This window comes from Vigna angularis, chromosome 6 (assembly GCF_016808095.1).
Source record: "Vigna angularis cultivar LongXiaoDou No.4 chromosome 6, ASM1680809v1, whole genome shotgun sequence".
In the NCBI taxonomy this organism is placed as follows: Eukaryota; Viridiplantae; Streptophyta; class Magnoliopsida; order Fabales; family Fabaceae; genus Vigna; species Vigna angularis.
Genome location: NC_068975.1, coordinates 19,559,398 through 19,576,846, shown reverse-complemented (window position 1 = coordinate 19,576,846; position 17,449 = coordinate 19,559,398). Strand labels below are relative to the sequence as shown.

At 35.7% G+C, this 17,449-nt stretch overlaps 1 protein-coding gene across 1 annotated transcript; it reads left to right on the top strand.

Annotated features, from left to right (window-relative positions):
• Positions 1 to 16,446: 16,446 nt before the first annotated feature.
• LOC108341434 (uncharacterized) lies at positions 16,447 to 17,214 on the top strand. The gene has a single exon (XM_017579119.1). The coding sequence runs from the start codon at positions 16,447 to 16,449 to the stop codon at positions 17,212 to 17,214; it is 768 nt and encodes a 255-aa protein (XP_017434608.1).
• The last annotated feature ends 235 nt before the right edge of the window (positions 17,215 to 17,449 follow it).

The window sequence follows — 17,449 nt, the reverse complement described above, 5'->3', positions numbered from 1 at the left end:
TATTATTGTAGGTGAATTCCACTAGAGGAAGTACTTCATCCCAACTACCCAGATGATCCAATACACAAGTTCTCAGTAGGTCTTCTAATGATTGGATGGTTCTTTCAGCTTGTCCATTAGTTTGGGGATGATATGCAGAACTCATTCGTAGCTTGCTGCCCATAGCTTCTTGTAGAGTTTGCTAGAATCTAGAAGTGAATCTTGGGTCTCGATCTGACACAATGCTTGAAGGGACGCCGTGCAATCTTACTATCTCTTTTATGTACAGTTATGCCAACTTAGCCATTGACATTCTCAGATTTATTGCTAAAAAGTGAGCAGTTTTTGTCAATCGGTCAATGATGACCCAGATAGAATCATTACCTCTTATTGTCTATGGTAAATGAGTGACGAAATCCATAGCAATGCTATCCCATTTCCATTCTGGTATGTCTAATTGTTGTAGCAATCCTCCAGGTCTCTGATGTTCCACTTTTGCCTTCTGACAAATTAAACAAGCCGCTACAATGCTACTTCCTTCTTCATTCCTGGCCACCAAAAGGACTCCTTGAGATCTTGATACATTTTAGTCATACCGGGATGTATGCTAAAACGACTTTTGTGTCCTTCTTCAAAGATTAATCTTTTTATATCTGCATTGTCTGGTACACATATTCTACTTCTAAATCTTAATACATCATCAGATCCTAGCCTAAATTCTTTAGCCTTATCTGTACCGATCATTTTTGTTATCTTTTTCAAGCCAAAATCCGACAATTGTTTCTCTTTAATTAAAATAAGAAAATCGCTAGATATAGTTAGACTACTACATCTAATGAAATCTTCTCCAAACTCCATCTGTAACTTCAGATCTCTGAACTTCTCCACCAACTCCTGTTCTTTGATCATCATATGAGAAACATGAATTTCCTTTCTACTCAAAGCATCGGCTACCACGTTTGCTTTTCCTGGATGATATAGGAGTTCGAAATCATAATCCTTCAAGAATTCCATCCACCGTCTTTGCCTCATATTCAGCTCCTTTTGGTCAAATAAGTACTTCAAGCTTTTGTGATCGCTGAATACTTGAAATTGAGCTCCATAGAGATAGTGCCGCCAAATCTTCAAGGAAAATACCACCGCTGCTAATTCCAAATCATGAGTAGGATAGTTCTTCTCATGAGTCTTTAATTGTCTTGAAGCGTATGCCACCACTCTTCTTTCTTGCATGAGCACACAACCTTATCCCTGATGAGAAGCATCACAATAAACTTCAAACTTTTTACTTCGTTCAGGGATTTCCAAAACCGGTGCACTAGTCAACTTCTGCTTTAGCTCCAAAAAACTCTTCTCACACTTATCCGTCCAGACAAATGGTTGATCTTTACGAGTTAGTTGTGTTAAAGGCGCTATTATTCTAGAGAAACTCTCTATAAACCTTCTATAGTAGCCAGCTAATCCCACAAAACTCCTTATTTCTGTTATAGTCTTCGGTCTTTCCCACTACAACACTGCTTCAACTTTTGTTGGATCCACCGCTATGCCTTGAGATGATATAACATGTCCTAAGAATTTCAGTTCTTGCATCCAAAACTCGCATTTTGACATCTTTGCATACAATTTCTTCTCCCTCAAGATCCCAAGGATGGTCCTTAAGTGTTCAACATGTTCTTCTTGAGTCTTAGAATAGATAAGTATGTCATCTATAAAGACTACGACAAACTTATCTAGGAATGGTCGAAAGATTCTGTTCATGAAATCCATGAATAGAGCTGGAGCATTAGTTACACCGAACAACATAACTACATACTAGTAGTGTCCGTATCTGGATCTAAAAGCGGTCTTCTGTACATCTTCTGTCTTCACCAAAATTTGATGATATCCAGACCTGAGGTCTATCTTTGAAAACACCTAAGCTCCATGCAACTGGTCCAGCAGATCATCAATCCTAGGTAGAGGATATTTGTTCTTGATGGTTAGCTTGTTCAACTGTCTGTAGTCGACACACAATCTAGAGCTTCCATCCTTCTTCTTTACAAACAATACAGGTTCTCCGCAAGGTGACACACTTGGTCGAATAAATTGCTTCTCCATTAATTCTTCAATTCAATTAACTCTGCCGGAGCCATTCGATATGGAGCTACTAATACTGGTCCAGCTCCGGGTATTAAATCAATGGAGAATTTTATTTCTCGTTGAGGAGGTAATCCTGGTACTTCTTCTAGGAACACATCACTAAACTCATTAACTATAGGAATATCAAGATTTTGTTCATTTTTCTCGACTTCCACATGAGTCAAGATGACGAAACACGAAGATCCTTCTTTGACTTCCTTTAACACTTGTTGTACTGACAACAACTACGCTTCTTCAGGATTAGGGAAAATCAACTTCTTTTTGCTACAATCAATAAGGATACGATTGGCAGATAACCAATCCATTCCTAAGATTACATCTAAACCTTGTAAGGGTAAAGATATAAGATGTACTTTGAACCTACGTCCTTCTATAACTATCGGACATTGAGGACACATCCTCGATGTTTTTATCAATTTAGAGGCTGGTGCAAATACCATGAGATCATAATGTAACTCTCTCACGGGTAGGTTCAACTCTTGAATAAGAGTTTCAGACAAAAAGGAGTGTGTCGCTCCAGAATCAAATAGCACATTCAACTCTTTACCAGCTATCTTACAACATCCAATGATGAGATTACCTGATTTTGCAGCTTCTGCTCCAGTCAAAGCATAGACCCTTCCAGTTGCTTGGGGCCTATTGTCAGTCCTTCTCTATTGAATCGGTTGTTGAGGTTGAGTTGCTTCTCTTTTAGAGGGACAGTCTCTAGCAAAATGTCCTTGTGCTCCGCAAAGAAAACATTTGTTGAGTAAAATAACTCGTGGACAAACGCTCTTCAGATGAGGTCCTCCGCAAATGTAACATCGGATTATTTTATGTTGGGGTTGCTGTTGATGAGGATTCCTTTGAGGTTGCGGTCTTTCATAAGGTCGGATCCTTATGTTCTATCCAACTCGTGACCCAGATGGTCCTCCTACCCTTGGTAACTTCTGAACTTCAATCTCACTTATTAACCTTTCCACAACTTTGGCATGTTCCACTAAAGCAGCAAACTCCTTAATAGCTAAAGGATTCATAGCTAGTTGAATGTTTGCTCTCAATCCATTTTTGAATTTCCTGCACCTCCATTCTTCATTTGACGGTTGGGTGTAGAAACGAACCAAGTGTTTGAACCTGTCTGCATATTCAGCTACAGATTTGTTGCCTTGCACCAGCTGCAAGAACTCCACCTCTTTCAAATGTCTCACACTGTCCGGAAAGTACTCAGCATAAAATTTACTCTTAAAAATTTCCCAAGTCATAATCTCACAACTTTCCTCTAATACTAGCTTTGTGTTGTTCCACCACCTCAAACAAAAGTTGATTGCAAATTAATGCAGTATAGGCTAGGAAGTGACTCCTAGGTCGTCTCTCAAGGACCAATTTGGGTTCAGTCTCAGATCAACACGTAGTGGGGGGTTTTGTAAAAGTTTTGTTGAATGCGATTAAAATAAATTAAAACACGAACATAAACGCAGATGTAAACACAGAATTAAGACATTTGGTCATTAAGCTAACATTTCAACTAAATTAAAGAAAACTTGCATGACTCACTTCAATTGAAATTGCTAAATCAGAAATGCATCTTCCATTAATTAAAGGCAACGCTGTAAGCTAAAGCAGAAATGCACATGGCTGGAATATAAATTCAAAGCAAAAGTGTATGAACTAATTGAAGATGTAACTTTTAGCTAAAAATTTAAATGCAAACCGAGAAAATGGAGGCGGAAAGAGAAAAGCTAAATGCGTGAAGAACACATAAAATTAAATGCTTGAAGAAGTAAACGGAGGTGGCAGCTGCGGGAATAAAACCCGTGCACACCAACACGGAAGCTACGTTCTCCAATTGAATGCGCTGCTTCCCTTCCATCCTCCACCGAATCACCTCTTCTTCTTTTCTAAAACCACTAATGAAAAGACAAAATCAATGCAAGAAAGGGTCCCACTAAATGCTAATGCTTTTTTAGAAAAAAAACAAAGTATCTCTATTTGGTTTCTAAAAGAAAAAGAAAGCCTTTGAACGTGACAGTGTTGTCTTCTCCAGCCAAAACAAACTCCAAGAATCAGTGTGCAACGTTGGACAATACAATCATAAACTTAAAAGCTTCAATAAAAAGTGCATGAACCAAAATAAGAAGGGCAATGAGTAAATCAGCCAAATTAAAGTAAAGCTTTTTCATCCAAAATCCCGTAACAGCATGCTACCCATTTCTACAAATTGAAAAATGCTCAAAGAAAAACTCCAATGAAGGTGGCGGCTGGCTCTCCCCACGTCCAGCCCTCCTTTTTCCTTCCAGCTCCTCTCTAATATAAACCCTGGACCGTGAGCGCTTCTTCCTGCACCTCCTTCCTTTCTCGGTGCCTTTCTTTCTTCCAGCTGGACCACGTGTTGATTTCTGCTTGTCACACCTTCTTCTACTGCTGGGCCGTGGAACTTGCTGGATCGGTTCCCATTCTCTCTGCGCGGCTGTGTGCTTACTTCTTCAAAAACTCTTGACCGCTTCTTCTTTTCCCACCTAAGAAAGCTGCCCCTCACACCCTTGCTTGCTGGACCAAGGCCGCGTGTGCCGCTTCTTCTTTGGACACCCCCTGCTCTCTGTGAATCAGCACACCTCTTTTTCTCCGCATGAAGCCCAAGTGTTGTTGGACACCTCTTCTTTTGCCACCTCAACACTTCTCTTCCACGTGCTGTGCTCCCGTATGTAGGAAGGAGTCTCCACTTTTCGTGCTGGAACGTAACTCTCTGCTTCCTCCATTGATCGTGAGTTTCTTTCTTTCTTTGGTGTGCTTGCTGGCTTCTTCTTCTCCAACTTCATTCTTCATGTGTGCTGTGTGCCTCACCCTTCATTCAAGCTGCTGCTGGACTTCGTTGAAGCTGGAGCGTTTGCTGCTGCTCCAGCCGTGATCCTCCTAGAAGATGAGCGTGCTGGACCGTGGCTCGTTTCAAATTGCTGGACGTGCGTATTGCTCCTGGACGTTTGTTGGATGGACGCTCGTGCTGGATACGTGAATGAAGATGTGGGCTGTGCTGGACACTGCTGGACGCTCGTGCTGGATGTGTGCGGACGTAGCACTTCATCTTTGTTGGACGCTCGTGCTGGATGTGTGCGGACGTGCGCTGTGGAGTGTGCTGGACGTGCGCTGTCTCCCAAACCAGGCCGTGCGTGCCATCTGCTGGACGCTCCCCCTTGTGGGCTGTGTGGATTGCTGAATGTCGCCTCCACAGTTGGGCCACCGCATGCTCTCTTTCTTCAAGAATAAATTACCGCATGCACCTCCAAAAACTAAATCCACACCTGCTCAATCATTTTAACTTAAATTATAATTGATGTGGCATTTTCTTTTCACCTCCAAATGTCCCAAATATTGTCCAATAATTTCCCTACAATTAATAATAAAAATAATTAGCTCAAATAATTCAAATTAATTAAAATAAGAATTTCTGATCAAATTAAGCACAATTAAGAAAAATGGGAAAATACTAGACATTTAAGCACAATTCCCTGATTAAATTCGGTACAATAAGCTAAGTGAAATTGAGAAAATATTGACTCATCAGTGTTGTTCCACCAGTGTACTGCTTCCCCAGATAGCTGATAGTCAGAGTATGCCAACCTAGTTTCGGGTGGACACCTTTTCGCTTCAAAAATCTTTTCCATGTTCCTTTTCCAGAGATCAGCCTCATCCAGACTTGTTTTCCCATTAAAAATAGCTGGACGATGTTGTAGAAAATTTTCTAAGGTCCATTCCTGAACTCTCTAAGGTTGAGCTTCCACATGGGTGCCATTCTCGGCTAGCTATCTTAAGGCTTCCACATGTTCTCTTTGGCTTGCTTTAGAATTTAGTCTAGCCACTTCTAACTGTTGTAGGGTCGTTTCGTGCTGTTGCATTAAAGCAGCTCCTTGTTGATGAAGAGCGGATGCGATAGATTCTAAAGCCCTTGCAAGGCTGGGCAAATCAGGGGTTTCACGGTTGGGTTGTCTACGTGCCATTTTTCTCTGTTCACACAGAGAATTATTGTTATTATGATTTATAATATGAGTTTGTAGGATAAATCCACAACTCTTAGGTCGTCTTAAGGACGAACCGCTCTGATACCACTAAATGTAAATCCCAAAAAAAGAAAATTAAACATCTCACACACAAATTATTTCATTAATAATAAAAACATCGTACAGTATTACAATCATCCATTTAGGAGTAACATAGTTCACACTGGAAATACATTATTTTTTTTTAAACTACTCTTCCTTTTTCTGCTGCTTCCTCCTTCACTTGTATTGGTTCGGACGTCGTTCCGTCATCTGCTCCCGTATAACATAAACGTTATACGATCATCGCAAAAATAAGATTTTTCGGCACAAACAAACAAGTAAGGGTGAGCTACCATGCAAAATTCAAAGCAAAGCATTACACTATTATTATACGTAATACATTCACCATAAATTCTTGTAAGATGAAATTATCATACTAGACTCTATTATCCGGATATAATGTTGATGGCAGTCTCGGGTGGTCATGCACTTGTGGTGACATCTACAACATAGTTATCGCCAAATATAATATATCACATCACCCACAAGGTTAGTCCATTAACGTCTATGAACATAGACTAGGACCTCCTACTACTCTCACCACATAACACATCCTTCTCTAATTGAGACTGGACAATTTTTAGAGTTTTAGGATAACCACCAACAACAAGACCCTTAACATCAACATATACACTAATATCATACCATTATAGAGTCTCTCCCCGAGACTCATACTATATTTCAAATGCATAATTTCATATCAAACATCATAAAATACATTGATAATAGAATTCATACAAGATAATTATAAACAAATTAACAATCATAAAATATTACTATAATTGGTCAGAGAAGAATCAAGTATTTGACAATCATAAAAAAAATAATCTTAATATAAAAATTCTTGGGGAAACAAGAAGTTGAATCTGGCAGAGCCGGTTAGACAACTTCCCATCCTTCCAAAAATACAATATAAATAAATAAGGAAAATAATAAAAGTCTCGGGAAACAAGAAGTTGAATTTGGCAGAGCCGATTAGACAACTTCTCATCCTTCCAAAAATACAATATAAATAAATAAGGAAAACAATAAAAGTCTGGGGAAACAAGAAGTTGAATCTAGCAGAGCCGGTTAGACAACTTCTCATCCTTCCAAAAATACAATATAAATAAATAAGGAAAGCAATAAAAAGTTTGGGGAAACAAGAAGTTGAACCTGGCAGAGCCGGTTAGACAACTTCTCATCCTTCCAAAAATACAATATAAATAAATAAGGAAAACCATAAAAGTCTAGGGAAACAAGAAGTTGAACATGGCAGAGCTGGTTAGACAACTTCTCATCCTTCCAAAAATACAATATAAATAAATAAGGAAAACAATAAAAGTCTGGGGAAACAAGAAGTTGAATCTGGCAGAGCCGGTTAGACAACTTCTCATCCTTCCAACAATACAAAAGAAGCAACTAATAACATACAAATAGCATAACATAATCAATATCGCATTACTATCAAACTTGGATCTCCTCACAGAAACATGTTCTTATTCAAAATTCAGATCATACAGAAACAAAATGCTTCATATTCAAGATTTAAGATCAAACAAAAGCAAAATATTACATATTCAAGACTCAGGATAATACAAAACAAAAACTTAAGAGTAACTCCCCTTACCTCTATTCCAGACTTAATCTTCTCCTTAGAAACGGTTCTCCAAAAACTTCCAGAATTTCCCCTTTGCAACTAGAATTTCCTCCAACTCTCTTCTCTCAAAATTTTTCTCAATTTTTGGTGCAAGTTTCAGCCTTCCTCATGCTTGCTATTTATAGGCTAAGATTTGGCACTATTTAGTTTTTTTTTTATAATATTTTATTATAAATAATATTTAAATCCCATTACAAAAAGTTGTTCCCCCTTAACTCCACTTCTGAAAGTAGTTTTGTCTTTTTATTTATTTATTTATTTATTTATTTATTTATTTATTATTATTTTTTTAATAATATTTTATTAAAAATACTATTTTATAAAAAATAATATTTTGACTTCACCACCAAAAGTGTCTTGCTCACCATTCCACTTCTGAAAGGTTCTTTGTCATTTTGCAATCATATTATTTATATATATATATATATATATATATATATATATATATATATTATTCTTTTTTTATGAACTTTACAGGTGAGCCAACTTGACCGACCACGGGTTCAACCCGTGTGAGCCGGGTCAAAATTGACTCACATAAAATATTTTGCATTTTTTTCCAACCCAACTCCGCTCAAACCCGTGGTGAGCCGGGTTGGGTCACGGGTTTCAATCCATTTTGACGACACTAGTTGACAGTAATAATTGCGTTAGTTGAAATTAAACTTTGTTATAATTCAAAATAAAGTCTTCAAATCTCTCATTTCATTGTGTTTATTGTGAATCTAATCAATGTGCAAATTCATTAACTAACCTAAGATCCAACTATTCTATGAGAATAGTCATTCTTATGAGACCTAATCCATTTCATTTGAACATTTATTTTGTTGACAAACTGGCACCTTCTTCTGCATTTCCATAAATTTTCTCCTTCACATCTTATATAAAAAAAAAGTAAAAATAAAAGTATTTCTGAATTACATAGTTCAGAAACTAAAAATGACTTTCAAATTATAAAATTCAAATATCAACAATTGTTTCCGAAATTTAAAGACGATTAAGAAAAAAAAAATAACTTTTAAATCATATAATCCATAATTTATTTAGTTTTTGAATTATTGAATTCAATTTTAATTTTTGAATTATATAATTTAAATTTTTTTTCTTAAAGAGAAGTGACTTCTAAATTACAATCTGAAAGTTATTTTTTATTTTTAAAACTAACTTCTCAATTATATAATAAAGAAAAAGACAAAAGTGATTTTTTTGTATATAAGATTGTCTAATTATGTTGTCTAGTAAAGCAACTTGTTCTTTAGTAGGACTCCATCGTTTATATCCCAGTTTGTCTTGAACTTCCAAATTTTTTAAATTTTTGTTCATTTTTCTAAGAGACAAAAGTGAAGGAATATTATGTTTGTGTCAAAGAGGGTTGATACAATTAGTTTTCTTTTAACCCAATTTTTTCCATAGTCTAGTTTGAAGTCCAATTTAGATGTATCATCCGGTCCTCGCAAAGGATCTTACTAGATCTAAGTCCAACAAGTTTATCTCCATGATTTGTTTAAGTTAAAAAAAAAAATTTAGGGTACGTAGCATTGTTCTACTCGAATTCCTCTATCATACCTTCAAACGAAGGGAGGTTAACAACGGTTTTCCAGCTTATATACCCCATTATTAGTTTATTAGTATAAACAAAAAGTGAAGAGTGGTGAAATAACAAAAGAAATAAACAAGTATAACAAGAACAAGGAACGAACGTAAATGCAAAAGAACATGGATTAAAAGAAAGCTTAAAGGAAAGAAGGAACAAAACGAAAGATTGAGAGGATGAAACACTTACACGGATGCGATAAACAAAAGGCACACTTAGAGAGAGAGAGGCTCCTCACAGAATTAGGACACTCTCGAAGGACACTCAATGAGAGCATACTCACGCTTCACTATGAGACTCAAGTGTCGCTCAACGCGGAGGAATACTCTACTTATAGTGGAGCGTGAGTTTGCTCTCCTTGAGTGTCCTTCGAGAGTGTCCTAAAGAACAAGTTGTTCTACTAAAGGCCCTTTTTGCATTTGGGATACGAAATCCAAATAGAGAGCAAGTGCACGAGATTGCAACGAAACTTAAAATTTATGGGGAAATTGGAGAGTATAGCGTTTATTGTTGGTTTCAAAATTATGGGTATCGTGAAAAGCAACGATGCTTGAAGCAAAGCACCACCACCACATCTTACTCTCCACTACCCCTCTTGCCGCCTTTTATGAATGGTAAGATATGTTGTATATATATATATATATATATACATATATATATACATATATATATATATATATATATTATTATTACTTTAACATTTCTAATTTTATTTATTTGGAGATCTTTCATGGATAGCGTTGTCGGTTCCAGATCAGGTGACGTTGGATCTTTTTCCAATCCCTCCCGTTCCTGATAAAAGAGAGATTTTTCCTCCTCTACTGTTCCAGGTGAAAGCTCCTTCCGTTGAGCTTTCCTTACGATTGCCTTCCGCCGAAGAATAGTTTCCTCGAGGAGACTATAATTGTCTTTATTTATTTTTATTACTATGAACTGTAATCTTTAACGGCCACTTGTGCTCGACTTTTGAACATCTTTATTATTATTAGTAGTATTACTATATATTTATTTATAGACTTAAATCTAACGTATACTAGCTAACCATCATTTTTTTAACATGGTTTAAAGTTGATTCCTTGATTCACGGTAAAGTAACTTTGCGTCCTCACTGTCAGATCTGTCGGTTTGTTTTTATTTAGGAGCATTAATTTGTTTATTTATTTTGTTTAAGTACTGTAAGATAGATTTTATTTATCACAAGGATAAGACCATCTTCGTGGTTAAGACATTTGGTTTTTCAATAACTCTACTCATATTGGTGTTTCTTCCTCAATAATTCTATAGATGTTCAATCTTCCTTCCTCGGTCTATACTAAGGTAAAATTGGACACTTGAAGAGTTGTATTGATTTTGGGTACTTACAAGATTCAAGCCAAAAGTGAAATCTTCAAAGGCTTAGGAAGGAAAATCTATTATTGTAAATTTTTACTCTAATGATGAAATTAATTAAATCTTATGTTTTTCCTTGATTCATTCATTTGAAAGCGTTTAAACATATCCTACTTACCTTAATTGAACTATATATATGTTACCAATGAGGAGCATTGGTAAATTTGAAGATAAATGATTTTAATGATGCTGCAAGAAGATAGACTGTTCTAATTGTTTTAAAAGCACTTTGTAGATTATAAATGTATTAGGAAAGGCTTTGAACATGTAATACTTAGAAAAACTTGTACTTCCAGAATTGTTACGCATTTAATCGATTATTAGAAGCTATAATCGATTATCCTGAGCTTTTTAATAATACAGTTTGTCTGAGGAAGTTCTAAAACCTAGTTCAAGTGCATTGCCTAGTCTCGTGAATAGGAGAAGCTCGCGTTTCGTGTGTCGATAGTCAGAGCGGTTCTCTTCGAGTTGGTAAGGTGGTCATCTTCTGGTTCGTTTGTCGAAGGAAGATTTTAATCTGCGTTGTTCCAATTTGTTTGTCGAAGGAAAGTGTAGATTACCCGCTTTCGGTTCGTTGGTCGAAGGAAGCACGCTTCCGGTTCGTTGGTCGAAGGAAGCACCCTTCCGGTTCGTTCGTCGAAGGAAGGATTTTATCATTCTTTTTATTCACTCTATTGTAAATCTTTAAACTGATTTTTAGTGAAAACCTTAATAACTTTTTATAGTGATTAACAACTGGACGTAGATTCTTTTGAATCGAACCAGGATAAAAATTCTGTGTTGAATTTTCTTGCTCTCTATACTCTTTACATTTTACACATATCAACTGTTTGATAAATTTTCTCTAAGAAAATTGATTTTCTAAAACTGACCATCTTAAAACGAGTTTGATCAAACACACTTTCCGCTATCGTAATTTATTCCGCTGCGCGACTCTATAACGGTACCAATTGTTCCAACAATATATGTGTCTAACTGGTTTAACGTGCAATGCTAGTTATACATTAATTAATTCACTTAATTAGTACCTATACTTATAATATTGAGACCTATTCTAATATAATTTAGTACACTATCCAACAGTACCTTACGTTTATAACTCCTAATCCTATCATGTATCCACGCCATAAAATTCAACAAATCAATGACCAATAATAGTTGAGACTGTATCAAACATGTTTATAGAGTTGAAGTTCTCTCAAAACAACCATGAATCGCTACACTGATACCATAAAACAATGACAAGTAGTATTTGTTCACCATGTGAATTATGAAATCATGATCAGCCCTATACTAGACATAATGTATGTAAATTCCATATATACTAATAACCAAAGATAATATCATGTGGAAATTAATAGCAACAAATTGACTTCATTTACCTAATTAATTTATAATTCATTTCAATAAACAATCAAACATATACGCATCGAAATGCCAAAGTAATTAATTTCAACTTGTTCATTCGATACATGTACTAGAAACTAGATGAGCTCACTCCCCAAAGCCCTTGCCAAGCTAGGCATATTAGAGGTTTCACAGTTGGGTTGGGTGCGTGTCATTTCTCTGTTCACACAGAGAATTATTGTTATTATGATTCATAATGAGTTCGTAGGATAAATCCATAACTCTTAGGTCGTTTGTATTGGCGTTTATGGTGAATTTGATTCGTCAAACATTTGATTCTTCTCCGGTGACCATATATGGTGATATTTTAGTATTGTTAATTTATTTTGTGATATATTCATTTTGTATTATTTCTGCGATGATTGGATTTTATTGGATTTGAATTCATGCATCTGAACATGATATGAGTATTATGGGGAGATTTTGTAAGGGTATAATGTGAGTTGAGGAATATGAGCATGGTATGAGTCTCGTGGAGATATTCAGTAATGATGTGGTATTTTTGTATATGTTGATGTTGAGGGTCTTGTAGTTGGAGGTTATCCTGATACTCTAATAATCATCCAGTCTCAAGTAGAGAAGGATGAATTATGTGGTGAGAGGAGCATGAGGTCCTAGTTTATGTGCCGATTTTGGACATAGTGTTGAGGACTAACCTTGTGGATGGTATGAAGTATTTTGGAAATGTAATTGTAAGAGGAAGTAGAAGTCATCACAAGTGCATAATCTCCCGTGACCGCTCATCAACGTATCATCCGGATGAGTGTCTATTAGGTATTGTGGAATGAGTGTCCATTGGGTATTGTGGGATGAGTGTCTATTGAGTATTGTGGAACGAGTGTCCATTGTGGTATTGTGGGATGAGTATCTATGATACAATTGTTGTATGATGGTATGAGAATATATGATGCGATTGTTGTATGATGGTATGAGGGTGTTTGACATAATTATTATATGAGGTTTGTTGAGTGTATCAAAGTAATTATGCATTTTTATAAATGATTGGTTGCATGTTAGCTCACCCTACTTGTTTGTGTTTGTGTATGTGCGATAATCGTATAATTCGTTATACGGGAGCAGATGGAGGAATGTTGTTTGATCCAGTGCCAATGAAGAAAGAGATAGAAGAATAAATTAGAAGAATCCGAGTTATATTTTTGAGTTTGTAGTTGAAATATGAGTTTAAGACATATATATATATATATATCTATATATATATATATATATATATATATATATATATATCTATATCTATATATATATATATCTATATATATATATATATAGATATATATATATATATATCTATATATATATATATATATATATATATCTATATATATGTCAACTATGAATTTTCAAGTGTGAGATTAAGAGATGTTACCTTAAATGTAATTCTAAAATATATAAATTATGAATTATCAAGTGTGAGATTACGGGATGTTACATTAATGTAAGACTCATAAAAAATATTTACAATTTTATTACTAGTAGAAATAAATTTCTTTGTGAATGGAAAATATAATAAGTTTATGTGAAAAGTTAAATAAGAAATTTTGGTAGCTTAATTGGTAGAAAATTTGTGGTGATGGGTTCAAACTCTTTTCTACCTTTTTGTAAAAAAAAAAAAACGAAAAAAACAAAATAAAATTTAAAATATTGATAATGGATAAAGCACTCAGATTTAAAGGCATTATTGAGGGATCAAATAGGCCAAGTGATGATTAAAATATTAATATAATAAGATAATACTAGAATAGTAAATAATATTAAAAAATTGTTAAATAGTAAAATTTTTGGATTATAAATAGCCATGAGAGGAGAGGTTATTCTGCACAAAGAGAAGAAGAATCAAGTGAGAGCTTGAGAAATAGAGAAGAAAGAGTTAGGGAGAAATTTTTAGTTGCAAGAAGAGTAGAGGTTCTGAAGGGTTTTCGGGAAAACATATTCGGAGCAAGAGAAGTCTGGAATAGAGGTAGGGGAACTAAAAATTCTAAGCTTTTATATTATGATTTAGTATTGTTTTATTACTATTCATGTCTTGAAATTCTTTGTGAATATTGTTAATGCTTACTGTATATATATCTATACTGAATTTCTGTGTTAATATTATATGTTGTTGTTTTGAATCTGTAAATAAGAAATTTGTTAAAACTAGTTGAGGAACACTTTGGCTAAGGAAAGACTTGGTACTTATGTTGTCCATTGTGACACACCTCTCTTTCCTAGAAGTCTACTCGACAAGTTTTTAACTTAAATCTTGTTGAACAGATTATGTACTGTTAAACTATTGTGCAATATATCTCGTTGGAATGAATTCATGTTATTGTGGTAGATACGAAATTATGAATTATAATTGTGATGGTAGGATAGAGGAATCTTAAAAACCGGAGTTGATACATCCCTGATCATAGAGCAGCCCTGGTCCAATCCAGTAAGTTGTGACTAGTCATATGTACTAGCGTTTATGGTGAGTTTGATTCGTTAAACATTTGATTCTTCTTCGGTGACCATTTATAGTGATATTTTTGTATTGTTAATTTATTTATACATTCATTTTGTATGATTTCTGTGATGATTGTATTTTATTATATTGGATTTGAATTTATGCATCTGAACATGATATGAGTATTATGGGTAGATTTTGTAATGGTATAATGTGAGTTGAGGAATATGAGCATGGTATGAATTTCGTGGAGAGATTCAGTAATAATATGGTATTTATGTATATGTTGATGTTGAGGGTCCTCTACTTGGAGGTTATCCTGATACTCTTCAGTCTCAAGTAGAGAAGATTTTAGTATTGTTAATTTATTTTGTGATATATGCATTTTGTATGATTTATGTGATGATTGTATTTTATTATATTGGATTTAAATTTATGGATCTGAACATGATATGAGTATTATGGGGAGATTTTTTAATGGTATAATGTGAGTTGAGGAATATGAGCATGGTATGAGTTTTGTGGAGAGATTCAGTAATGATATGGTATTTATGTATATGTTGATGTTGAGGGTCCTGTAGTTGGAGGTTATCCTGATACTCTAATAATCATCTAGTCTCAAGTAGAGAAGGATGAATTATGTGGTGAGAGGGGCAGGAGGTCTTGGTCTATGTGCCGGTTTTGGACATAGTGTTGAGGATTAACCTTGTGAATGGTATGGAGTATTTTGAAAGTGTATTTGTAAGAAGAAGTAGAACTCATCACAAGTGCATAATCTCCCGTGACCGCTCATAAACGTATCATCCGGATAAGTGTCTATTGGGTATTGTGGTGTCTATTGGGTATTGTGGAACGAGTGTCTATTGAGTATTGTGGGATGAGTGTTTATTAGGTATTGTGGGACAAGTGTCTATTAGGAATTGTGGTATGATGGGATGAGTATCTATGGTGTGATTGTGGTATGATGGTATGAGGGTGTCTGACATAATTATTATATGATGTTGGTATCAAAGTAATTATGCATGTTTTATAAATGATTTGTTGCATGTTAGCTCACCCTACTTGTGTGTGTTTGTGCATGTGCGATGATCGTATAATTCGTTATACGGGAGCAGATGAAGGAATGTCATCTGATCCAGTGCCAATGAAGAAAGAGATAAAAGAATAAATTAGAAGAATTCGAGTTATATTTATGAGTTTGTAGTTGAAATATGAGTTTAAAACATATGTATAGATATATATATCAACTATAAATTTTCAAGTGTGAGATTACGGGTTGTTACCGTAAATGTAATGTTACAATATATAAATTATGAATTATCAAGTGTGAGATTATGGGATGTTACATTAATGGTATCAGAGCGGTTCGTCCTTATGACGACCTAAGAGTTGTGGATTTATCCTACGAACTCATATTATGAATCATAATGACAATAATTCTTTGTGTGAACAGAGAAATGACACGCACACAACCCAACAGTGAAACCTGTAATATGCCTAGCTTGGCAAGAGCTGTGGAGGCTATCGCATCTGCTCTTCAACAACAGGGCGCTGCTTTAGTGCAACAGCACGAAACGGCTCTACAACAATTAGAAGCGGCTAGGCTTAGTTCTAAAGCCAGTCAAAGACAACATGTGGAAGCCTTAAGGCAACATCTGAGAATGGCACATCTGTAGAAGCTCAAACGATTCAGGAATGGACCTTAGAAAACTTTCTACAACACCGTCCACCTACTTTTAATGGAAGGACAAGTCTGGACGAGGCTGATCTATGGATAAGAAATATGGAAAAGTTTTTTGATGCGAAAAATTGCTCATCACAAACTAGGTTGGCATATTCCGAGTATCAGCTGTTTGGAGAAGCAATACACTGGTGGGACAACATGAAGCTAGTATTACAGGAAGGTGGTGAGATTATTACCTGGGAAGTTTTTAAGAATAAGTTTTACGCTGAGTACTTTCCGGAAAGTGTAAGATATGCAAAAGAGGTGGAGTTCTTGCAGCTCGTGCAAGGTAACAAGTCGGTGGTTGAGTATGCAGACAAGTTCAAACAGTTGGGACGTTTCTACACCCAACCAGCAAATGAAGAATGGAGGGGTAGGAAATTTAAAAATGGATTGAGAGCAGACATACAACTAGCCGTGAACCCTTTAGCTATTAAAGAGTTTTATGCTTTAATTGAACATGCCAAAGTTGCGGAAAGGTTAACGAGTGAGATTGAAGTTCAGCAGAAGTCACAAAGGGTGGGAGGACCATCTGGGGCACGAGTTGGACAACATGTAAGGAATCGACCTTATGACAGACCACATCCTCATAGGAATTCTCATCAGCAACAACATCAAGAGAGAATAATCCGATGTTTCGTCTGCGGAGGACCTCATCTGAAGAGCGTCTGTCCACAAGTTAATCTGCGGAACAAATGTTTTATTTATGGAGCAGAAGGACATTTTGCTAGAGATTGTCCCTCTAACAGAAGAGAAACAACTCAACCTCAACAACCGCCTCAACAGGGAAGGACAAGCCACAAGCGACTGGAAGAGTCTATGCTTTAACGGGAGCAGAAGCTGCCAAATCAGGTATCCTCATCATTGGATGTTGTAGTATAACTGGTAGAGACTTGAATGTGTTGTTTGATTCTGGAGCGACACACTCCTTTTTGTTTGAAACTCTTATTCAAGAGTTGAACCTACCCATGAAAGAGCTGCAGTATGACCTTATAGTGTCTACACCGGCCTATAAATTGATAAAAACATCGAGGATGTGTCCTCAATGTCCAATCATTGTAGA